This window comes from Perissodus microlepis, chromosome 2 (assembly GCF_051167445.1).
Source record: "Perissodus microlepis isolate ML-2025 ecotype Zambia chromosome 2, ASM5116744v1, whole genome shotgun sequence".
NCBI lineage: Eukaryota > Metazoa > Chordata > Actinopteri > Cichliformes > Cichlidae > Perissodus > Perissodus microlepis.
In genome coordinates, this window is record NC_140462.1 from 5,701,697 (window position 1) to 5,724,370 (window position 22,674).

General features: G+C 40.0%; 1 protein-coding gene across 3 annotated transcripts in view; it reads right to left on the minus strand.

The window, feature by feature from the left end:
• The window catches only part of gria1a (glutamate receptor, ionotropic, AMPA 1a), a 75,915-nt gene that overhangs the window by 37,057 nt on the left and 16,184 nt on the right, over nt 1–22,674 (minus strand). For all 3 annotated transcript variants that reach the window (XM_084941735.1, XM_084941716.1, XM_084941726.1), the window contains exons 3-9: nt 19,440–19,679; nt 13,922–14,106; nt 9,491–9,544; nt 6,079–6,237; nt 5,614–5,781; nt 4,587–4,691; nt 3,718–3,825 (exon numbers count right to left, since the gene is read on the minus strand). In XM_084941735.1, the coding sequence (XP_084797861.1) occupies nt 3,718–3,825; nt 4,587–4,691; nt 5,614–5,781; nt 6,079–6,237; nt 9,491–9,544; nt 13,922–14,106; nt 19,440–19,679 (1,019 nt within the window). The remainder of the gene's footprint in view (nt 1–3,717; nt 3,826–4,586; nt 4,692–5,613; nt 5,782–6,078; nt 6,238–9,490; nt 9,545–13,921; nt 14,107–19,439; nt 19,680–22,674) is intronic.

A 22,674-nucleotide genomic window follows, 5' to 3' on the forward strand; every position in this document is an offset into this window, starting at 1 on the left:
GAAAGACCCTGCCAATTATAGGCCAATCTCAAAACTTCCGTTTTTATCAAAAATTTTGGAGAAAGCCGTCTTTCTCCAAATACAGGCTTACTTAGTTGCAAATAATATCATTGACAAATACCAGTCTGGCTTTAAGCCACACCATAGCACTGAAACGGCCCTGCTAAGAGTCTATAATGATCTTCTTGTATTTGCTGACTCTGGTCGCCCTGCCATTTTAGTTTTATTGGATCTGTCTTCAGCCTTTGACATGGTTGATCATAATATACTCTTGAGGAGGCTAGAGCATGTTGTAGGCATCAAGGGTTCTGCCCTTAACTGGTTTAATTCTTACCTCACAGATAGATCCTTCTCTGTTGTGATGGGAGGATACTATTCCTCTGTTGCCCCTCTCTGCTGTGGTGTGCCCCAGGGGTCTGTATTGGGCCCTTTATTATTCTCTTTGTATATGCTACCCTTGGGCTCCATATTTGAAAAATACAATATTTCTTATCACTTTTACGCTGATGACATTCAAATCTATTGTCAACTGACTGATGATTTGTCAACATCACTGAACTCCCTGTACGATTGCCTGAGAGAGGTTAAAGATTGGCTGTCAGATAATTCTCTCATTTTAAATGAGAAAAAAACTGAAGTTATGGTGTTCGACAGCCATATTCTTCGAGACCAGCTTGTTGCCCTGCTGGGGCCCCTTGCTAACTCTCTCTCTGATTCTATGCATAACCTGGGTGTCTATTTGGATAGCTCTTTTAAGCTTGATAAGCAAGTATCATCAGTAGTTAAATCTGGTTTTTTTCAACTGCGCCAGATTTCTAAAGCTAAGCATTATATACCACACAGGGACCTGGAAAAACTTATCCACGCTTTTGTGACCTCCAGGTTAGATTATTGTAATTCTCTCTACTGTGGTCTCCAAGCCTTCTCTCTTCGAAGGCTGCAACTCGTTCAGAATGCTGCGGCTCACCTTCTTACTGGAACTAGAAAATTTGACCCTATTACTCCGGCTCTTGTTGATCTACACTGGTTACCAATCAGATATCGCATTGAGTTTAAAATCTTGCTACTCACTTTTAAAATCCTGAATAACACTGCGCCCAGCTACCTCACTGACCTCCTCAATCTGTACACTCTTTGTCGTGCATTAAGATCATCAGGTCAATTACTCCTGGCCCAACCTAAGTTTAGACTGAAGACCAGAGGCGATCGTGCCTTCAGCTGCACCCAACCTTTGGAATAGCCTCCCTGCTTCTATTCGAGCCTTGGACTCTATCCAATCCTTTAAATCAAGATTGAAAGCATATCTATTTGACTTGGCTTTCCTGACCAGTTAATACCCTTTTAAATCTTTTATTAAATTTTATTAAATTTATTATTTTATTATTAATTTTACTGCTGTTTTTGTCTTCTTAGCGGATTTTGTGTTTATCTAACTCTTCTGGTCTGTTAGTGCCTCTATCCTGTCTGTGCTAGTGCCCGATTTGTACCCTGTTATTAACTTATGTTGACTCTCCATATTACTGTGAAGCACTTTGGTGTGCCTTCGGGTTTTTAAATGTGCTATATAAATAAAACTGTATTGTATTGTATTGTATGCAAAAAAGAAAGCTTTCGCAGGATTCTATACAGTCCTGTGAAAAATGAGGCTCATCTCATGATTCAGTAGCACCACCATAATTTTAAATTACTATTTTTCTCTATGACTTTACCAGTCTCTCACATCATTGTGAAGGAATTTTCACCCACTCTTATTTATGAATTTGCTTTAGTTCCTAAAGACTTGTGAGCATTTGTTTAAGCACAGCTCTCTTAGGTCTCACCACAATATTTAAATCAGGTTGACGTGTGGACTTTGATTGGGTCATTGGAACTACTTGATTCTTCTTCTGTTGCACATTTGCTGCTGTGCATGGGAACAATGTCCTGCTGAATGACCCAATTTCGCCGAAGCTTTAACTGTCAGAGAGATGACCTCACATTTGACTCTAGAATGCTTTGCTATAAAGAGCATGCAAGGCTCCTAGGTCCTGTCTCTGTGAAACAGGCACAAATCATCACTCCTTTCACCACACTGCTTGACTGTAGGTATGATGTGTTTGTGCCTGTATGCTGTGTTCAGTTTGTAACAAACATAGTGCTGTGCATTATGGTCAAACATCTCCACTTTGGTCACATCTGTCCAAAGGAAATCATTGCAGAACCCTTGTGGTTTGTTCAAATGGATCTTTACCAATCTAAGACATGCTGCCATGTTCTTTTTAGAGAGAAGAGTCTTTCTCCTGTCAACTCTTCAAAACAAGCCATACTTGTTCAGCCTTCCTCTAGTTGTACTGTCACGAACTGCAACATTTAACATGCTAACTGAGGCCTGCAGAGTCTGAGATGTCGCTCTGGAATTTTTTGCAGTTTCTCAGTTTTACGTTGCACTGTCTGATCTTGAGGTGAGTTTGTTGCGACGTCTACTCCTGGGAGGATTGGTAATCTGTCCTGAATGCCAACTTGTCAATATTTTTTTTCACTGTTGAATGATTGACTTCAAACTGTGTGCAAATGGTCTCATAAACCTCCACAGATTGATAGGCAGCAGCAATTGTTTCTAGATATTGCTGGTGTCTTCCCTCCTCAGAATTGTGTTAACATACACCTGAAAGCTCCAGAGCAGCAAACTGCCAAAATGTCTTCCTTCATAGAGATGCTCACACTTGCTGATGTAGGTTGTATTTTTTCACAAGACTGCAGAAAGTCATGTGAAAACTTTTTTTTCACATGACATATAAATTAAGCTGCTTAATTTCTAATTCCAGCCGGTGTGCATATACCTTTCACACATACATTAGATAAAGCCACTTTTCACTGCAAACAAACATTTTCACTTTAAAAATATACCACTAGTAAAAATTAGGGAACCAGTTCATAGACATATACAAGCTTCTGAGAACATCCTGTACCTCCAGGGATATATTGTACTAACTAACTTTAATATCCTCTACTGTACTATAGTCAGATATTATCAGCTATGATTACAAAATATAATGATACGTGTCACAAGAATGGATCAGGTCGATATGTGACCTCACTTGCAGACCATCTGTGTTACTGCCAACAAATACAACCCAAGACATGTTGAATGACCTAATGATGACATTTATGGTAAAAAGAAATTAAAGAAATTTAAAGGATCCACTGACATACCACAGCCTCATATATAACAGTTACTTTGACTATTTCATGAGAAGTTCTAATGCTGCACAGACACTTCTGCTGGTTCTTTCTAGTCTGCCTTTTTTTTTTTTATGTGTGTTGACATTACCACAGAGATTATGTTGACCTTTTGTGAGCTTTTAAAAGTGCAATAAATGTGTACTATACCAACTCTAACAGTCATCAACACTGTATGTCAGGCATAAGATTCTGCACTTCAGATGTACACGGAGCAATAAAGTTATACTGATACTCATTGTTATTCTGAGCAGGCTTCAGTCAGAATGAGAGCAGTTATAAAATATAGCTGGGAAAAGAAACAAGAGAGCAAGATACAATCGCGGACGCCTGCTGAATTCTTTCAGGGTCGTGAAATTTAAGGAACTCTACCATGAAAGAAACTATGTTACTATTACTTTATCTGTTTCAGTCTCTCAAATTAAACACCCTCGTCCCCTAAAAAAAAGCCCTTAACCTCTGTTTGTTTGAGTTTTTTTGTTTTTAACTCATACTTACCAAGATAGTGGTGACTATGTAAGTTCTGTTCAGCAGTGGGTAAGTCTCGTTGCTCCCTCTCAGGCTGGCTGTGGTCACGTACTTCTCATCTTCATTCCAGTAGCCGACCTAAGGCAAGGAGAATGTGTCACAAAGAAGGGCCCGTGTTTAATTAACTGCCTAAAGTGAAACTCTGACTATATGAGAGAAAAATAACTTTTACTCCCACTCAAAGACTCGAGCTTAAAGGCAGTTTATCATATTTCAGCTTATATTTAAGTCCAGCCCAATGACCTATCAAGCGGATTTAGCAGCTCTTACTGTGAATGACTGAAATCCCAAAAGAGACATGTATGTGGAGTGCACAAAATTTAATTGAAATGATGAGCTGTATTTAATAAAAATTTATAATTTATCAGGCATTTCAGAGAAATTCAAGTACTTAAGTCTCCTCACTGGATAGCTTCTCCAGCGCAAGAGGAAAATATGAATTTCCTGCTATTTCAAATAAACATTCAGTTGCATTTGCAAGACTGAAAACATACCAAGAAGTAAGGTAAATCCATGTCTCTAATTTACCTTTCATCCTTAAGGTATTTGCAGCAGTAATGATGTACTCATTTGGGAGCTGCTCAGTGAGGTGTGAGAGTAAAAAGCTACTCATACACTTCACTGAAGGTAGTAGGAGATTTCTTGTTAAATGTGAATCTTAACTTTTTAAATTAGAAACTGGCTCTTTGGAGCATTCACTCGTTTGACTACAGTACAAGGTTTTAAAATAAGCTACAGGGTTAGTCAGACACATGTAATAAGACTGCATACATATTTTCTTTTTAGAAAGGGGGCCCTTGGGCAAGAATGAATATCTTAAATCGGACCCTCAGGCTCACCTTCTTGGGTCCAGAGGGGGCCAGTTCCATGACACTAACAGTGTAGTTGGTTCTGCGGCCTTTCTCATTAAACTGAATGTGACCAGTCAATCCATCTATACGGACCTGTAATGGAGTCAAAGATATCGAATAAGTAATTCAGATCCTCTCACTTGCCTGGCTGGTACGGCTGCCACGTAGCGTGATATTCAACCAGCGTTTCAGTGCTAGGAGCAAGCACTCGCACATCATGCTAACATGACATGCATTCTAAGCGCAACTCACATGTTTTGTGTCGTTTTCATTTGTGAGTGTCCGCGCGTCCCTGTGGACATAAATGACAGACGGTGCGCACGTATGTGTGCAGAGTGCACCGTGTTTGTCTTGGCTGTGTGATGGAATTAATTGAGCGAACACGAACGGCTTCAATCTCCAGTCTATCTGCAGGCAGATGGCGAGACTGATTCGGAACAGGCCTCTGCGCAGCCACTCTGCAGACAGAGCCTTGGGCAGCACACTCACACACGCACTTGTACTGTACGTAAATCCTCATGAACACAAAAGCAGTTTTTATGTTTCCATACTTTGCGTGAATGGTGTTGAATGGCTTGAACTTAAATTTTCTTTTTTTGTTTTTATTAGCGTTCTAAATTGAATCCAAATAACTGTCCGTGTTCCTCGATGCACATGCGGGTCGGCGTTTGTGTGTCTCTGTGACATTAAGGAGTCTCACAGCCAGTCCAGCATTTTCATCGCCAAATATTACATTTCTAAACTCAATTGCTGATGTCATATTTCATGATAATCACAGTCGAGTGTTATTGCCTGCAGGTTGTGTTTACTAGCTATGATGTCACATTTGATACTGGAGAGCTCTCCAACGACTTAATGTGAACTTTACACGACAGAATGAGACCTAATTTGTTCAGCCAGCCCAAACTCAGGAGCTGTTAGCCAATGTGCCACTCAAGAAATTGTGTGAGTGTGCACGAGGATCTATGTATTTATGCGTGTGTGCATTAGCGTGTTCCTCTCCACGTGTGCAGACCTGCTGCAGGGCTCTCTGGATGTCTATGCCCTGTCCCCAGGGAGCTGGTGGGTTGGCTAGGCATTCTCCAGCGTTGCCCCTGCGAGATATGTCTATCCTCTGTCTCCTTAAATTCTGAAAGGCTGTAGACATGACTTTCACCCCGTCATATGTTAGAGCACCTGTGTACTGCAGAGAGCAAGTTTAATTCAGTTACATTTCATGTCACAAACACTAGAAGCGCTTTGCTTAAACATCAGAGACTTCATTTCTATAACTTAAACTTTAGGCTACTTTCTTATGCCTGTAAATACACAAATACCTTGATATGGTATCACTCTCAGCTTGGTATAGATAAACAATTGCTATAGCAGAAATCCAAAATCCAAAAAGCATATTCAGATAAGAGTTACCTATTATATAGACACTAGGCTTAGAGACTTATGGAAGAAGAAGAAAGTAACTCAGAAATTTAAGAGGTAGTACTTTGAGTCCAGGCTTGGGCACTTTGGAGTCCTTATTATCAAACTCCATCCACTGCTGGACGATGCGGCTCACACTCGGCTCTGAGTTGTTGACGAGCTGAAAGCCGGTTATGTTTGCCCCGCCTTTCCTCAGATCTGTCAGATCGATGTCCAGAAAACCCTGAGAGGAAACCAGACAGAAACAGATTACACACACATACTCACGCAGGTACAGAGGATATGTCAACTCCCTGTGAAATCCAGCTGATATGTTCTTCTACAGCAGTGGATTGCAAACAGGGGTTCTGGTTATCCAGGGGTCACAAGAAAAAAACCCACATGTAAAATGGATCTCGCCTCTACTTTTGAGCTTCATAAGCAGTTTAGCTTATAAGCAGATGGATGAATGGATGGATCAATTATCATAACTTGTTAAAAACTGCATCAAAGGGTTTCAAGCAGGTGAGCATTTTGTATGAACACTGTCCAAAAAGGTTTTGGAACCAGCAGCAGGGCACCTAACATTAGTTGCCGCTGGTTGGGTAATTTAGCCAACTTTATTACATTTTAAGTACTGCTTTAACTGTGCCATCACAAGTTCAGGTTTTAATTTCTTAATAAAGAAAAAAAATCTTTCATTTTTACATAGGGTGATCATCCCATTGAGCAGACTTCATTTAGGTCTTTCCTGAGGGACAGAAGTAGTGAGAAAGAAAATAGAAAACCTCATTACATGGAAGGAGCAGTCCAGCACTAATCTGTGATAGACGGAGTCCTCATAGGCTACTGTTAACAACAGCAGGATCAAAACCTTATAGGCTACTGTGAACAATGCAAGGCGAGCCTCAGGCAAAGAAGAATGGAGGAAGAAGCGATTTACTGTAATGGTATTTCCTTCTTGTATCCCCCCCCCCCCCCAACTATTATGTGGAGAGGGCTGTTTTTCAGAGGTAGAAAGTAGGAAAGACAGTTTCAGTCTCTCAGCAGGCTGCCTGTCAGCGTGGGGAGAGGAGGAGGTAGACAAGAGAGACCGGGTGGGAGTGGAGACAGAGGAGGAGAAAAGATTTGTCTGTGATTTGTCTGAGGTTTAAAAGCAAAGTTTTGACTGATGAGGAGAAAAGGTGCCTCTCTCTGGATTGTCTCCAGCGTACCATCCGTTTTCTTTCTTCTCTGCTCTGATGTTGTTGTTGTTTTTTATCGTGCCATTTGAAGCCTTGGCTCTTTTTATCACATCCGTTCCGAATTCGCGCTTGTTTACTGTGTTTTGATTTTCACACAGTCAAAAGAACTGAAGAAAAACAAAGAGGACTTGCTGTTCCCTAGCCTAAAGTTATCTAGAATTGGTTTTTTGCCCTTTTTTATTTAAGAGAAGAAGAAAAATACCCCAAACATATGTGGGCAACCAAGAGTGGCAGCATTCAGTCTGCTTTAACAGCCGCATTTCCCTTAATGTACCTGTATGTGTTGCCAGGTGTCCATATTTCTCAGCTCAACAGACAGACTTATGTCTTTTTTCTGCTCCATGAATGAGCTAATGCTGTGCAGTCAGCTGAGGAGGTTACTATAGAAACTAGCCTTTGCTAACACAGGACGTAGATGGGGGGTGTTCCCGACAGAATTGTAACCACAATTTAAGTACTTACTGAAATTCAGTCTGTGCTCAGAATCAACGCACACAAGCACACATGTGCACTGAGGTAAGTAAATGAACTAAAAGGTCCAAGGACGTATAAAGTCATTTTCTTTCTTTTTTTTCCATTTTTTTGGTCCAACATTTTAACGGGCCCATTATAAAGGACTGTGGCCACTTTGCATATCATCTGTTATTACCGTCTAAGCTTTATCATTTAAAATAAAATCTGGCAAACCGGTCGGACAAGGGAGATTGAGTCAATCTAAAACGCCGGCAGTGAGAAACTGTTCAAGCCAGCAGCTGCATATTAATGTTGTTATTACCACAGCTTCTGTTGATGCCAGTTTTCTTTTCATTTGGCCGCATTTATCGAGTGTTGTCGGGGTCTGCATAACATGTGTGTGGCGAGGAAAAGGCCGCAGACAAAGAGAGCTAATGGATGTATGCTTTCATACACTGGCTGCCTGACCTTTTTCTGTTGCTGTGAGTCTGCACAGCTTTCTGTCACTGTCGCAGGTCTCCCACTTGTGTTGCTGTGATTTCTATAGCTGTGGCAGTGAAAGGATATTTGACTTAGCTGAGCTGCAGATGGAATGAGGGTAAAACCAGATAATTCTATTGGGTAAACACAACTACTGAATTGGCAATAAACTACTGAAAGTTTGGAATCCAGTTATGAAATGAAATATAAGACAAAAGATACAATTTACATAAATTTATATAAATTCAAATAAAGTGTGAATGCAGAGAAGAATAGTGCCGTGCAAAAAGTCCTGAGCCACCCCTGATTTCTCTATTTCTCTTAGAAAATGAGAAATGGGCACAGTGAGTTACTGAAATCTGCCAACATATATGAACCTTTATTCTTCAACAGAACCTGAACTCTTTAACACAAGCTTTCTTGTAACTTCATTTTAAGTGGTCTTCATGCCTGATTGTATTCCATTCTGTATTTTTCTATCCAAGTATGATTTACTGCATTGGCAGCGTGTTTGGGATCATTGTTGTGCTGAAATGTTACGTTGTTTCCAGTCAGATGCTTTCCAAATAATATGACATCAAAATCTGACGGTACTTTTCTGCATTTATAATGGAGCCCCAAATCATGATAGAGCTTCCACTGTGTTTTACGGATGGTTGTTAACCCGTCTACTTAAATAATTTCCGATCAATCTTCATTGAACAGTAAATGGACCAACTAAGGCATCTCTCAGGTCCTGTGTCAGGTCTTTGTTGGTTTTGTTCCCCTGTTTTTTAAGGACATGGATACCATTCATTTGCTATAGATAGTATTTTTTAAGACCTGCCACTTCTTCTGTTGTCCTCAACTTTTTAAAGTAAACAGTGCCCAGATAGTTTTCAGTTAGTAAGTCTTTAAGAATCAACATGTTGGAGGAAAAATACTATTTTATGCTTGTCAAAGTGTTTTATCTTTGGCATTTTTGTAGATTCAACTAAAGAAATGGAAACAAATGACATGTTTTTGTGACAGACTGCTAGTAATAAACTGTTGAAAGACTTGATTTAAAATAGATTCTTTGCTAAAGTGTCTGTTATGTGTCGGCACATATGATTAGATGAGTCATAGGTAAGCGCTAACTGTGGCTTAAAAAAATATTTGGAAATGGTCAGGTACAGGAAGTGGACTGAAAATGGGTGAAAAAGCAACCAAAGAACCAGAGAACTATTGATCAAGACGTCTTAAAAAAATTACAAGAACATCTGGCTTCTTGGAAGCAAAATATAATTGGTTATTGGTGGTTATTAAGAAATTTTAAAAAATGAAAATAGTCTTTCTTACCAGATTAGCCAGAATATAATGGTAGCTCTTTGCATTCTTTCCTTGATCTACAATCTGAAAGATAAGAACAAAAGAGACATAAAGTAAAATGCGTGCCACACACGAGCACACAAGGTTGTTTCGTGTGAGAATGTGAGGGGAAGGATATGACACTCTCTCGGTATCAGACCACAGACAGGACAGTGTAAAGCATTTGATCTTGTGCAGGACAGGCAGAAAGTAGGTTAACAGGAAATCAGAGCAAAGGGACTGGCCTTTGAACATGTTGGCTTTGAGAAAATGACAGTTCTGGAGTCAAAGAATGTCCTTTCCTAAGTGTTCTTACAGCACTGCTGTCTTTATGCAGATATTTGTTCCAAAGAAAATGGCACAATATCTACCAAGCAAAATGTATCAACAGAAAATTTTGATACATAACCCGAAGAGGGAACAAGTTAAAAGTTAAATATTAAAAAAAGAAGAAGCAAAGACTGAGAAATATACACCGTTTAAGACATGAGGCAGACTCTTCCTAATCCTACTAGTCTTCTCTCTGCTCTCAGTATTGTTCCCTTGTGAGCTCTGGTTTGATCTTTGATCTGATATTTAAATATTTTACAGAGTTCTACTTCCCTGGAACTCCATCAAGGTCTAACAATACCATGAAATAATGCAGTCTGTTAGTGATGAACTGTGCCAGCCCTTCTCCCACGCTTACATTCTGCATCTCTGTCCTGCCTGCGCTGTCATAATTCTTTCACTGCAGGCGTCGCAGGTCGGCCAATCACAAAGGGCCAGGACACTTTAAGAGATGGTTTATTTATATTATGAGTGGAGCAGGTAAACCAAACGTCACTTTTACTTAAATCTAAATGTAGATTAAGTATATGATTAAAAAGAAAAAAATGTCATGCTTAGCTGGTGGCTAAATTCTTTCTTTTTTTTCTTGGCTAAATAACGAGCCTGCTGTTGTGTATAGCTACAGCAAATTTGGTTGTGTGTGTGTGTGTGTGTGTGTGTGTCCTGACAACAGTCGCATAAAATAAGGTCAAGTGAGCAGCATTAATTTAAAGCTTAATAACAGCCTTAACCCGGTGGATATGAAATTTGCTTCATGCTCTCCATGCAGGCAGTGTGGTAAACATGTTTTTTCCTTTCTCTTTCTCTTTGCAAGCATTTTGCTTTGTGTATACAGTGCAAAGTGCACTCATTTGTTTGTGTGGTGTCCGCGTGTGCGTCTAATGATGCCGTAGGTCATGACAGAAGGTGGCATTTGTTATTAATGATGACCTCAACACGAGGGGAGCCCTGTGGCCAAGCCTCAGGCAAGGAAAAACAAGAAGGAGGGAGGAGAGACATGAACCAGTACTGACACCAATACACCGTGCAACAGGGGGAAACACACAGCCACACTGGACTGTCAAATGGAAAAGTTTTGGCTTTGAGTAGCTTTTTTTAAATTATGCATACAGATTTTAAGAGTCATTCAGAGTTCAGCCCAAAAAGAGCAGGTCACCCTTTTTGTCTCTCTGTTGGCAAACCCACTGAAACATCTCTGCGGTGGCTTTTCTATGAAACTGCCTCTACACTAGGTTTGTGTGATATACTGTCAGTGGCTATATTGTAAGACAATATCTGTACAGTATGAGATGAATTAGATGCGATCAGTTGTGAGTTTAAAGGGCAAACCAAGCAGAGGTGTTGTGTATATATGTGTTTCTCGCTGGATGGGTGCACAGGCAGGGCAGCGTGGAGGCAGGGAGCAGATGTCGGTGATTGATGGTGGCTGTCTGAATGGAGAACTTCTCGGGCTCAGCTTCTGTAAACTGGTGAGAACTGATGCAATAACCTTAACTGTAGACACCAGGCCATCAATAACATTCACACAGAGCAGTGATAGCCTACAAATACAGATGGGGATGTGTGTGCACTTTTTTTTCTTCTCTGGAACAAACATAAAGAACTATGACAGTCAGACTGAAAATCATAACATGCATGGAATCAACAAGCAAAACAAATTACACCTTGGTGCCTTCATATTATGCCAGAATGCTTGCGTGTAAAAGGCAGTAAAAAAAAACCCCACAAAAAACAACAAAGTGAAAAAAAGTTTTTGAAATAATGGGTTCTTGGTTTCAGACAGCGGTTGAATAAAAGCAGCTCATTTTAAGTCAGCAACCACTGATTTTGCTGATTGAAAGACAGCTTTTCTTAGCAGCCTGGTAATTAAACTCGGGTACTGTACATGAGTTAGATGAAAAATATATTTTAATGTTTCCAGTTTGCTCATTTTAAACTGAGAACCCTGTGAAAAGGGTCTCTTGAACCTAAGTACTTCATTCATGATAATGTGCATGATAAAAGACTGTCCATTGCAGGGCATCCAAAGAGGTGATGTTTAATGTGGAAGACTAATAAATAGAAGAAATGTAACAGTTTAGTAATAAAGTGTAGATGTTGTATCCTAAATTATTGGTTTAATGTATCTACTGCTTCTTATTAACAACACTTAATAATCTGCCATTACAACCTTAAGAGTTAAACTGTCACCTGAGGCTGTCTCCAAAAGCAACTAATCCCCTTAAGTATTAAAATTTGAAACTTTACAGCATAAAAATGTTCACATCCTTTTACAAAAAGTTTCTGGTCTTTTTAGCAGACTTTAACAATGCTGAATGTAAAACACTGTACACTATAACAGCACCTTCACAGCACCAATGATTTGGCATTATAAAGCTAAAACTACATTGAGTTGAATTAACATTGTTATGGAAGCCTGTTCACAGCCTGCTAGGCTGCATTTGAGCTAATTCCAATAACCAAATGGGACCTCGGGAAGAGGGATGAGCCTCACTAGTCAGCTAGATGTTTGAATGTTTGCCAAATTTGCTAGCCTGTGTCAGAAATAATAGTCTGTTAAATGTATTATTTTTTTTTAATTAATGCAGAAAGGCAGTTACCCGCTCAAAGATGGTTCAAAGATGACACCACTGGCGACTACCTGGGGCTACAGCCCTGACACACAGCCAGCACCCTACTCATGTTCTTTCTACCAGTGGAAACAAGCTGGGGGAAAATAAACTGATGACAGTCCTAACTAGCACTGGTGTATAAAATCTGGAGAATAACAGGAACATAACCAAGCATCCAAAGCCAGATGTAATCATGTTCTGGATGTGAATGCTAGCAAGCGTAAACCAAGGCGGCTGCTGTTAGTATCACAAAGATTAGACATACTCTGCCATCTAATCTGATGCTGTGTGTTTGCAACTTTATAAAGGACAAAAAATGGCCCACATTTCAGCGGCCTCCAAATAATATTGAACAAGGAACACGACTGACAGTTTCATATTGCTCCTGTAACACACATAACATATTTGTTGTAATGTGGACTCAGTTTAAATGTTTTCTTAGGATCTTTCACACTAGTCTATCTTTTTTCTCTTGGTTAAACGACTAACAAATTAGTGATTTAAACAAGAGAAAAACAAACTGTAGCTACTGTCGGTGAAATGCACCCATACAGCTGTCTGTGGACTTTGCTAAAAAAGCTAGCTAGCATTAGCCCATAATGTAGCACTGTTCCCTCTCATCCAGCTATATTCATTTATGGCTCCAAACAACCTAATTACCAAAAACGCCATTTCAAAAACCAGTGGGTGATGACACAGTGTCTGTGTCCATCACAATATTCTTACAAGCGTATAAACATTCACTTTTCATATTTTTAAACACTATTTTTAGCAGTTGCTAAGGAAACTGCCAACATAACATCCTAGTAGTGCATCATGTGTAAACTGCGGTGGTTACTGTGATATCTTCCTTTAGCCAAACTACTGTTTGTGAATAATTAGTCAGAACCATTTTCTTCATATTATCTCCCTGTTGTGTTTTTAATAATCCTTTATAAAGGTAACAACAAAGAGACACTGCCTTCATGATATAATCTGGAGTTCAAGGGGCCTGCTGTGCCTAGTTACAGTTGCTAAGCTATGATTGGACAGTCTGTGTTTGATGGAAGGGGCTGTGAACAGTCAATTGTGATGATAGGAACCTTTTCCTTTTAACAATGCGGAGGTGAGAAAGTGATGATCCTATCATGGGAGAACTGCTGGCTTCAAATGCCAAAGCTGTGTTATTTATCTTTTACTGTCCTTGATGCTCCAGCAGACGAGACATCACAATAGACCAACAGCCAACCACCACATTAAATTTATATCCCCTCCTTTCTTTATCTGATAAAAATGTGTATAAATTTGTCCTGAAATGTTTGTGCCTTTTTTTGTATGTCTGACGAATTCTTTTAAACTTAAGCCACATACATAACTAATACTTAGCTTGACATGTGTCTAAAAGAACAGCTGTATGCTTTTGTTGTGCTATGAGGCCACGTTTTTATGCTAAAATTAGATTATACATTGTGAAAACATAAAAAAGAGTGAATGTTTTTACCATTTGCAGTATGTTGTTGAGTCTCTCAGTCTCACAGTCAATGATAATCTGGCCCTCCTTTCGCTTGTCCAAATCCTGGAACACCTTCGCAAAGGCATTACTCGATATGGTCTCCACATTGACTGAGGTCACCAGCCAATTCCTCTCTGCTGCCGTGTCAAGAACCTTCTGCAGCACAGACAGACCTGGAAGACAAGCAAATGAGAACATGTGTTTTTGCCAAGTGTACGGAATAACTGAAATGCACAAAGAAAGCTCTGGAGGTAACTGTGTGGGCACCCGTAACAGAACTTCTGCAAAGATGATGAATGACTAGTTGGTATTCATCTACTGGGAGCAATCCAACAGTGTCTACATCTTATTAGACAGCATGTGAAATAAATTACATGCGGGGTAACCTCATGCTTTGTATAGTTATATTATGCACTGCAAGATAAATTAAGACAACTTGTGAGCCAAACAGAAGCTGCGCAGAAACCCAAACTGCCCCTGATAAGCTTATCCATCAGAATCTCCCTGTAGCTCTGGTGATAAAGTGTAACGAATGCGATAGTCCATTAAGCACACTGACATATACAGGTGCACATTTCCAACTTGCACACCGCCGGGCTAAATAATCACCATTTTCATGGTAACAAACAATCAGCTAGACGACACACTCACAGTAAGCTTTAAGTCCTCCAAGCCCCAATTACAGGTGGCTCTACTCAATTACACTGTCACCAATACCCTGCTGACTCATTCGAGCATCACAGAGAAGCAGGTAGAGCAGCCAAAAAGCTAAAGGCTCATGCTAAGACAGGATATAAAAGGTGATTATGGAACACATTGATCTTGAGCTCTGATTTACAATCTGAGTCACTGTTGTACTTCTTTGCTGCTGGCAGCAGACCAATCAGATTCCTCTCAAGCTGGCAGCCGCAGTTGTTCCACAGAGTAAATAAAGTAATTTCACCCACGGCAGACTGGCAGCCATTACCCAAATGAATTATAGCAATCACAAAATTTAGAATTGCAAACTGATACACGACGTAGTTGTGTTTGCTTCTATGTTACTTAGCTGGCAAGCGCTGTTAAAGACTCCTTCGTTCCGCACATCACGCAGTTTACATATATTCTACGATAAATGCACGCAAATACTGGCTTTCCCACAACAACAGCAACAGCAGCAACAACACAGACCCTGTCAAAAGAAGAATGAGAAATGAAGTCACAGCGTCTGAAAGATGATTGCTTGGTCTTATTAGAATGCACACCAGCTGCTCTCCAGGCAATTCACGCTGCTTTTTTTGACAACAGGTCATTAAGAAATAAAAAGATGGATGGTGTTTCACCTCTATATATGACCACAATATAGCACATGTAAATAAATTAGGGAACCAGACAAATGTGAGAATGCTGAATGGAACTGATACAGAGGGGTTGGTACATGGCTATTCCTTTTTACCTCATGGTGCCGACGCATTTAACAGAAGAAATGAACAATAGAGTGATGAGCACGGGGAGACAGGAGATAGTGAGCTGTGAATAAAGTCACAAGGCCGGCTGTACTTTAATGGAGTCGAGCTGTGGCGCTAGTAAGTGTTTCAGCACCATGGACAGCACCACTCATTGTAAGCAGGACCCGTGTTCCCAAATATGATAATCCTCCCAGAGAGCTCATCAAAAACTATAAAGAAAACTGTAAATAAAACTATAAGCAAAGAGTTCCAGCTTAAGACTGAGTCAGCTCAAAAGACAGAAAGGTGGTGACCCTGTCGCCAGGTATAACTCACTCTCTCAAAAGTTGTGCTTGGTTCAGTGAAAATGATGGGCAAAATCGGCAGACCTAATCATATAATTTACTCTGGAAATGGTTTAAACATGAATATAAAATTGTAATAAATAAGTTAGTTGCATAAATCTGAAGCCATACTTGAGTCTACGAAATATTTGAAAACACGGACCTACCAGTTTATTATGTTGGCATACTTTGCGCTTAATTATTAACAGTGAAAATTATACAGCTTTTACAAATTACACCTACAACGCCGGGAAGTTCGCCATGTCTGTGAATGCTTTTGCAAGTCTGAGATGTGAAAAATAAAATGAACTGAATCATAATACGAGACCGTGGAAGAGCTGTAATTGTTTGTGTGATCCCTCGGCTGATGAAAGCTGGACCGACCGAACTCATCACTGCTGCACTGCTGCGCTCTTTTTCCTTTTCTTTTTTTTCAGTTCAGTGTTATTGCGTTGGCTGGAAGATGTGAGCGAATTTTAAATGAGATTGACCACAAACATTATCTTAGCTCAGCATTTGGAGTTGACACACATGCAAATGCACAATTTATTATTATTATGCAGTCACTGTTATTATGGTGGGAAATTTAAATACTTAGTTACACTAGCTCCAAAAGTCACACCATTTCTAGCTTTACCTATTTCCATCAGCTACTGTGTAAAACCTTTGTATAATCCTGACTTTAAGAGAAACTCTGTGAATTTACTCATTATTTTCATTAGCAGCTACTTTTAGTACTGGGACGCATTGTGAACATGGACCCAGAAGTTCATTAATTTTCATCTTTTCATTCTTTTGCTATTTATTTTAAATTCTTCTATTTCTTTTAAAAACCTAATATACTTATTTAGTTCTTAATCTGATTTTACATTGGAATACAGCAGTTAAGGTGTGCTAAAATTAGTATTTGAATCTCATTAATGGATTCTAATGTTTTCTTTATTTTTCATTTGTTTTGTTACCGAAGTATTGATTGCTTGCCTCGCTGACCGACTGATTTACCTCAAATATCCTCTCACATTTTTAAATGTGCTTGATGCACTCCTCTAAATCAAAGTCAGTCTGACAGGAGAACTCACAAAAATGTTCCCTCAAAGGCATACTGAGAGAGAATGATATCATAATGGAATCTGGCTGTCGTAAGCACCCTTTTGGCCAGAGGCAGTACATGGGCGACCAGGGCAACAGACAATCAAGAACAGAGAAAATAACACTTTAGCAAACTATTTCCTGAATATTGTTTATGATAGGTTTAATGGGCTATCAAATTTGTTTTCCCATTCTTGGATTCTGAAAATAAAAATGAGAGGCACATTTATTAGGGGATGTTGTAAGAGAGCAAGACAAATGGTAATAGAAAAGGGGGGAAATACTAAAGCCTCTGAGGTGGCAGGAGGGTGATAATGCATGTGATATATTTGTATGTCCTTGACTGCTTTGGATAATGGATTAAACACTGGAAAAATGCTAACATAGATAGACATTGAATATGAATGTATTAGACTAGAAATTAGAGAGCTTTTGGTCTTTTAAATCAGAAAAATGCAGGTTTACACAGTAACAGTCTGGTCTGAAAGCACATCTACTAAGTGAGCAACACACCAATTTTACAGTAAAATACTGTATTTTTTTTTTTAATTCTCAATTTAATAGTGTTAAAATGTTACATTTAGCTATGCTGTGTTTAAACTTTGATTCCTGGCCAATAACTGAACTTTTTTAAACCAGGAAGTGAAACTTCACAAAATTTGTTCTTGTGTCCTGGGTCATTGTAGGCAACAATAAACTAGCATTTTTGTTTGTTTGTTTGTTTGTTGGCATAAGAAAAAGGAGAAAATCACAGAAAAAAATACACAAAAAAATACGCTGTGGCTCCTCCTCACAGAAAGTTCACACGCAGTGCTGACTGCTACAGCCTATGCTATGATGGCTAGCCCTGTTAAGCTATGTTAATCTTTAGCTAGAAGTGGCCAAAGCTCCTGAAACAAAGTAAAGGTTCTGGCCAGTGTTCATACTCAGTGTTGTTTCATGTAGAGGACATTCTTACAAAAGCTGAGATCTTGTTATAGTGGTGGTCAGAGGGCCCGGTGGTGCCAGTGTCCGGCAGCCTCGCCTCTGTCAGTGCGCCCCAGGGCAGCTGTGGCTACAACGTAGCTTGCCATTGCCAGTGTGTGAATGTGTGTGTGAATGGGTGAATGACTGAATGTAGTGTAAAGCGCTTTGGGGTCCTTAGGGACTGAGTAAAGGCCATTTACCATAGTTCCAAAAAAAAAGGACACAGAGTTTAGGGTCCATAGACTATCGACATATGGTTGCACTTTGTTCCTCATAATGAATTTTAAGACAGAGTACAGACAAATGATGACAAATAGTTTTCTTTGGTTATGGTAAACCTTATATTTTAAATTGTACTGTACCATAATATGTTGTTGTAACTTACAAGAGATACACTGTAGAGTGTACGAGAGCTTCATGCTAGCAAATTCAATTCAGTTCAATTCAATTCAATATAGTTTTATTTATATAGTGCCAATTCACAACAGTCTCCTGAAGGCACTGTCAACTTAACTGATGCAGTGTACCTAATAAAAGATAGTTTGATGAAACATTTAGAAGAGGCAAACACAGCCGCTCTATACCATACTACACAAACTGATCAAACTAAATACGATTTCTTTTAAAGGCTTTAAATAACCATGTAGGAAGAGTGACTGCAGTGTAGTATCCAAGCAACAGAGACGACTGATATGGATTCTGCTGGCTCCATCCCACTACTCACAGGGGTGACCCTCTCAGACACAAATATACACACACACACAGGCATACGCAGAATTCGTGAGTAGTTAATAAATGGATCACAGAAGATTAAAAAAATTAATCTGAGGGGCATGTGTGGCCACTACGGTCATCATGCATTGACAGGCCAAAGACTGCTGTGAAATCTCTACTGTCACTGCTTGATTGTGTGCTGTGTGGAATGACATAATGGCATCTGTCTTTTAAAGCTGACTTAAATCTGCTATTTGTCACACACAAGTCAAACACATAAGCAGATACAAGCTGCAATAAGCTGTCATACAGCCTAAATGTATTGAAGTGCGCCTGCTTTTGGGCATACACAAAAAATACACAAATCATGGTCATGCTCCAAAACCCACAACACCTGGGACAGATGGCCTGGCATTATGGGGAAAGCTATAGCTGTTTGGCTCTGGGGGAGATGGAGAGGAAGAAGCAGGAGGCTGACAGGTGTGCTACTTTATTTTTGTCTGACTATGCAGGAGTGTCATTAAAATGTTCAATTTAAATGCTACAGCACTCGTTTTTTCTTTCATCGGACGGACAAAGGAACTGCAGCAACCCTGGTCTCTGTTGAGGAGCGCTCAATAAAAAGCTTAATCTTTCGTACCATTGTGTGATTTATCTGATAGTCAGTGCAGGTCAATATTTCTTTTCGGTGTTCCCTGTCTGTAAAAAAGTGGTGGTCTAAAATAAGCGTTCTGATGACTGCTTGTTGCTGCACAATGACTAAAATTGACCCTACTGCTGTCGCCATAGCAATATAAAGATGACAACTGGTGGCTGGTCTAACGACTGGTACTGGCTGTCTTCGTCTGCACGCATGCTCGTTTTCATAAGAGAAATTCCACCGTCAGATTCTGACATCCTTCTTTTTTGTAACGATGGAGGCAAGCCTAAACATTAAGTCAAACAGAGAGCCAGCAGCTTTCCTACCTGAGTTGGAACTGTACATGTAGACAAACTTGGACCATCCATAGTGTTCGATAACTCCCACCAGCGCATCCTGGAGCTCGGGCCTGAGCTGGATCACAAATTGGTTGGCTGTTTCAATGGGGAAGGATGGTGTCACAAAGCAGACGTGCAGCGCTCCACAGAAGGACATGAGCATGTTGACTGTCTTCCTGTCATACAGGCCAATGATGGCATACACACCTTTGGAGAACTGGGAGCAAACTGCAAGGGACAGAACAGAAAAACAAGCAGATATACAGGGTGTTAGTCTTTAAACTTTTGAACAATGAAATCAGCAAAAACATCAATCTAATTATCTTTTCATTGCTGTTACACAGCGTCTATTAAGCGTCAAATTAAACTTTGTTGCCATCCTGCCTACATCCGCTAGTAGGATAAGAGTGATATGGTCCAATAGGCAATTATCGTAATTAGCCTGTAGAGCTATCGTGTGCAGATCTGCAGCTTTTCTGAGTCTAAGGTTATAGTTAGATGAATATCCAGGAAATTGAGAAACGATCAGGCTAATTGAAAAAATAATCATTTCACTGGATGTGGTTAGTCAAACTGAACTAACCACATCCCACAACAGAATTTTGTCTGAATTAAAATCAATTTAATCCATGGTTTGGATTTAATTTTGGTTTTTAAAGTGGGAGGACAGAGAGAAAGAGGAAATAAGTATCTGTGGCATGCCGGGTGCTGTGAAGTCTTTAGAGCCTGAGCTATTAACTAGTACTCAATAGCATGTTTATGCAGGGCTCATCTGCTGGTCCAGCTGCATAGCATTAATCTGTGTGTTTTGCCTTCAGTGAAAGGTGGAGGTGGTGGAGGCAGATTAGGTGTAGAGAGGTTAATCAATGCATCCCCAGGGTTCCACTGACATTTTACTAGCAGCAGGAGGCGGTTTCCAGCTCTCATTTGCCTTTCTCCCTCAGTCCCTTCATTTTTCTCTCTCTCATTGTCTGTCTGTCACTCTGATTTCTTTCACACCCCCTAAATTCTTAAAATAGCTAATTTATGTTCGTGATCTTCTCTCTGCACTTTATATCCTCACCGTGCTCTCAGTAGAGCATGGTATCTTTGCACTTCCAGGTCTGGTCTGGGCTATTTTCTGCTATGGCGATGGGTGGGCCTTACTTATCTCAGTATTTACCAAACAGATTGAAGACGGTGCCTGTACCCACACGAAGGCCAGCTTGCAGCTAGGAGCTGAGGGAAAGAAGAGAGCGAGGATGGCCCATACCCAAAATGCCTAACCTGTCACAGACCTGCACCCTCCGGTCAGGCACGTGTGTGTGACGGAGATAGAGGGTGAGTGAGGAACCGAGAGTGGGAGAAAAAACAGGGATATCACAGAAAAATACACGCGCGTACACGCCATGAACACGCACACACATATGCAGCCTCTAGTGCTCCAAAGCCTGGTGAGTCACCCTACTTAAAGCAAGCCCTGAAATAGACATTTTGCGCCTCGCCACACTGACTCAGTAACAGAACTATCTTTTCTTCATGCTCCTGCTAATAAATGGACACTCTCTCAGCTACTGCTTTCCACTAGCACACATTATATATATCCCCTTACAATTTTCTAGGACCAATTTGATGCGGTGTCCTCCATGTTCTGCTTGAATAAAAGGTAACGGGAGCTTGTTTGACTTTTTGTGCAGTGCCCCATTACTCTGCCCTACAGCAGGTTACAATGTTTCACAGAATATGAGTCATTTCTCATCACTTCAGTGTGTGCGTTTGGATAAAAAAAAACAAAAACCATGTGACAGAGACCTCCTGCTCCGAGTTGGCAAGACAACCATGCGCCTGTCTAATTCGACATAAGCATTAGCGTAGCTCAGCAGTCCGAGTCTTGATAGCAGTACACACCGGTAGCATGTTGAGTCTGTTTGTGTGTGAGCAGCTTGTTAGTGTTGCTCCACATGTGTAACGGCACTGGACGCAGGGCTGAGAGACCTAAACTGATCTCAAAGACCCCGGCAACACCTGTCCACTCTGGCACTGCGTATCTCCTCGCCACAGTTACAGCTGCCATGGTGGCAGGACTGGGGTTGCCCTGGCAACAGTCTGTTTCTCTGGCAGGGATTACAGTAGCTCAGAGCTGCTAAAGGACTTTCGTAAGATGGAGTGGGAATTGTGGAGTGTTTGGACATTTTGTCATAATTAGGGTTTTCACCTCGAGGAATTAGCAAATTTGCAAAAGTGACTTGGTTTTGCAAAATCCTTAGATAATTTCTGAAATAATGAAAGACAGTAGCGCTTCACTGCATCCCATTTTTATTATCACTCAAAATGAGAACGGGATAATGCCCAACAAATTCTGACTTGCTATAACTGCGAGGCAAAGCTCTGCTGATTCTCATTTAGAAGCTATTTATCCCTTTTTAAGGTTGTTATTATTGGTTATATAAATAACCCCAGTTCCAACATCTCCAGCTTAGCTCAGCTCAGGCTCTCTATACATACAAATTAATGCCGGGGGGGAGCAATTTAGAAACACCAGCACCCAGAAATCCAGGTCTACTTGTTACACTTCCTTAAAATAATGTTACTTTTAGAAGTGTTTTGTGACATTATAACACCAAAAAGCATCCAAAATTGCCAAATTACTGCCATTAAAAGGAAATTTGTAACATTAAAACATTTATGCCATTAAAAATAAACATGAAACAAAAGTTTACTGTTATTGAAATGGATCTTGTTACATTATGAGGTCCATTAAAAATGAACTTGTAATAACAGAAAATTATTGCCATTAAAATGGAACTTGTTCATTTACAAGTTTACTGCCATTAAAAATCAACTTCAAATGATAATAAACATTACAGCCTTACCTACAGAGAATTACTCATTAACATATTTTTGCCTTATCAAAAATGAACACTGTTTACATCAGGTTTTGCAGTTTCAGTCAGAGTATTGAATATCCTATCATCTATGCCATGTATTAACTTTAACTCGTTTCATATCAAGCTGACACTGGTAGCATTTCCTCCACCACATCACCAATAAGAGACTGACATCTTTAGCCACACTAAAAGCTAGCCATTGCTTTTTCTGAGCTGTCAGTGGCCACCGGTGTGTGAGTATAGCTAGCAGATATCACAATGATTTGTGTTTACTCATAACTTTGTCAGTGCCTGTTTTAAAAAACTGGAATACTTCTACAATGTAAAGGCTGGTCTCTCTGAATCTCCTTGGCTGA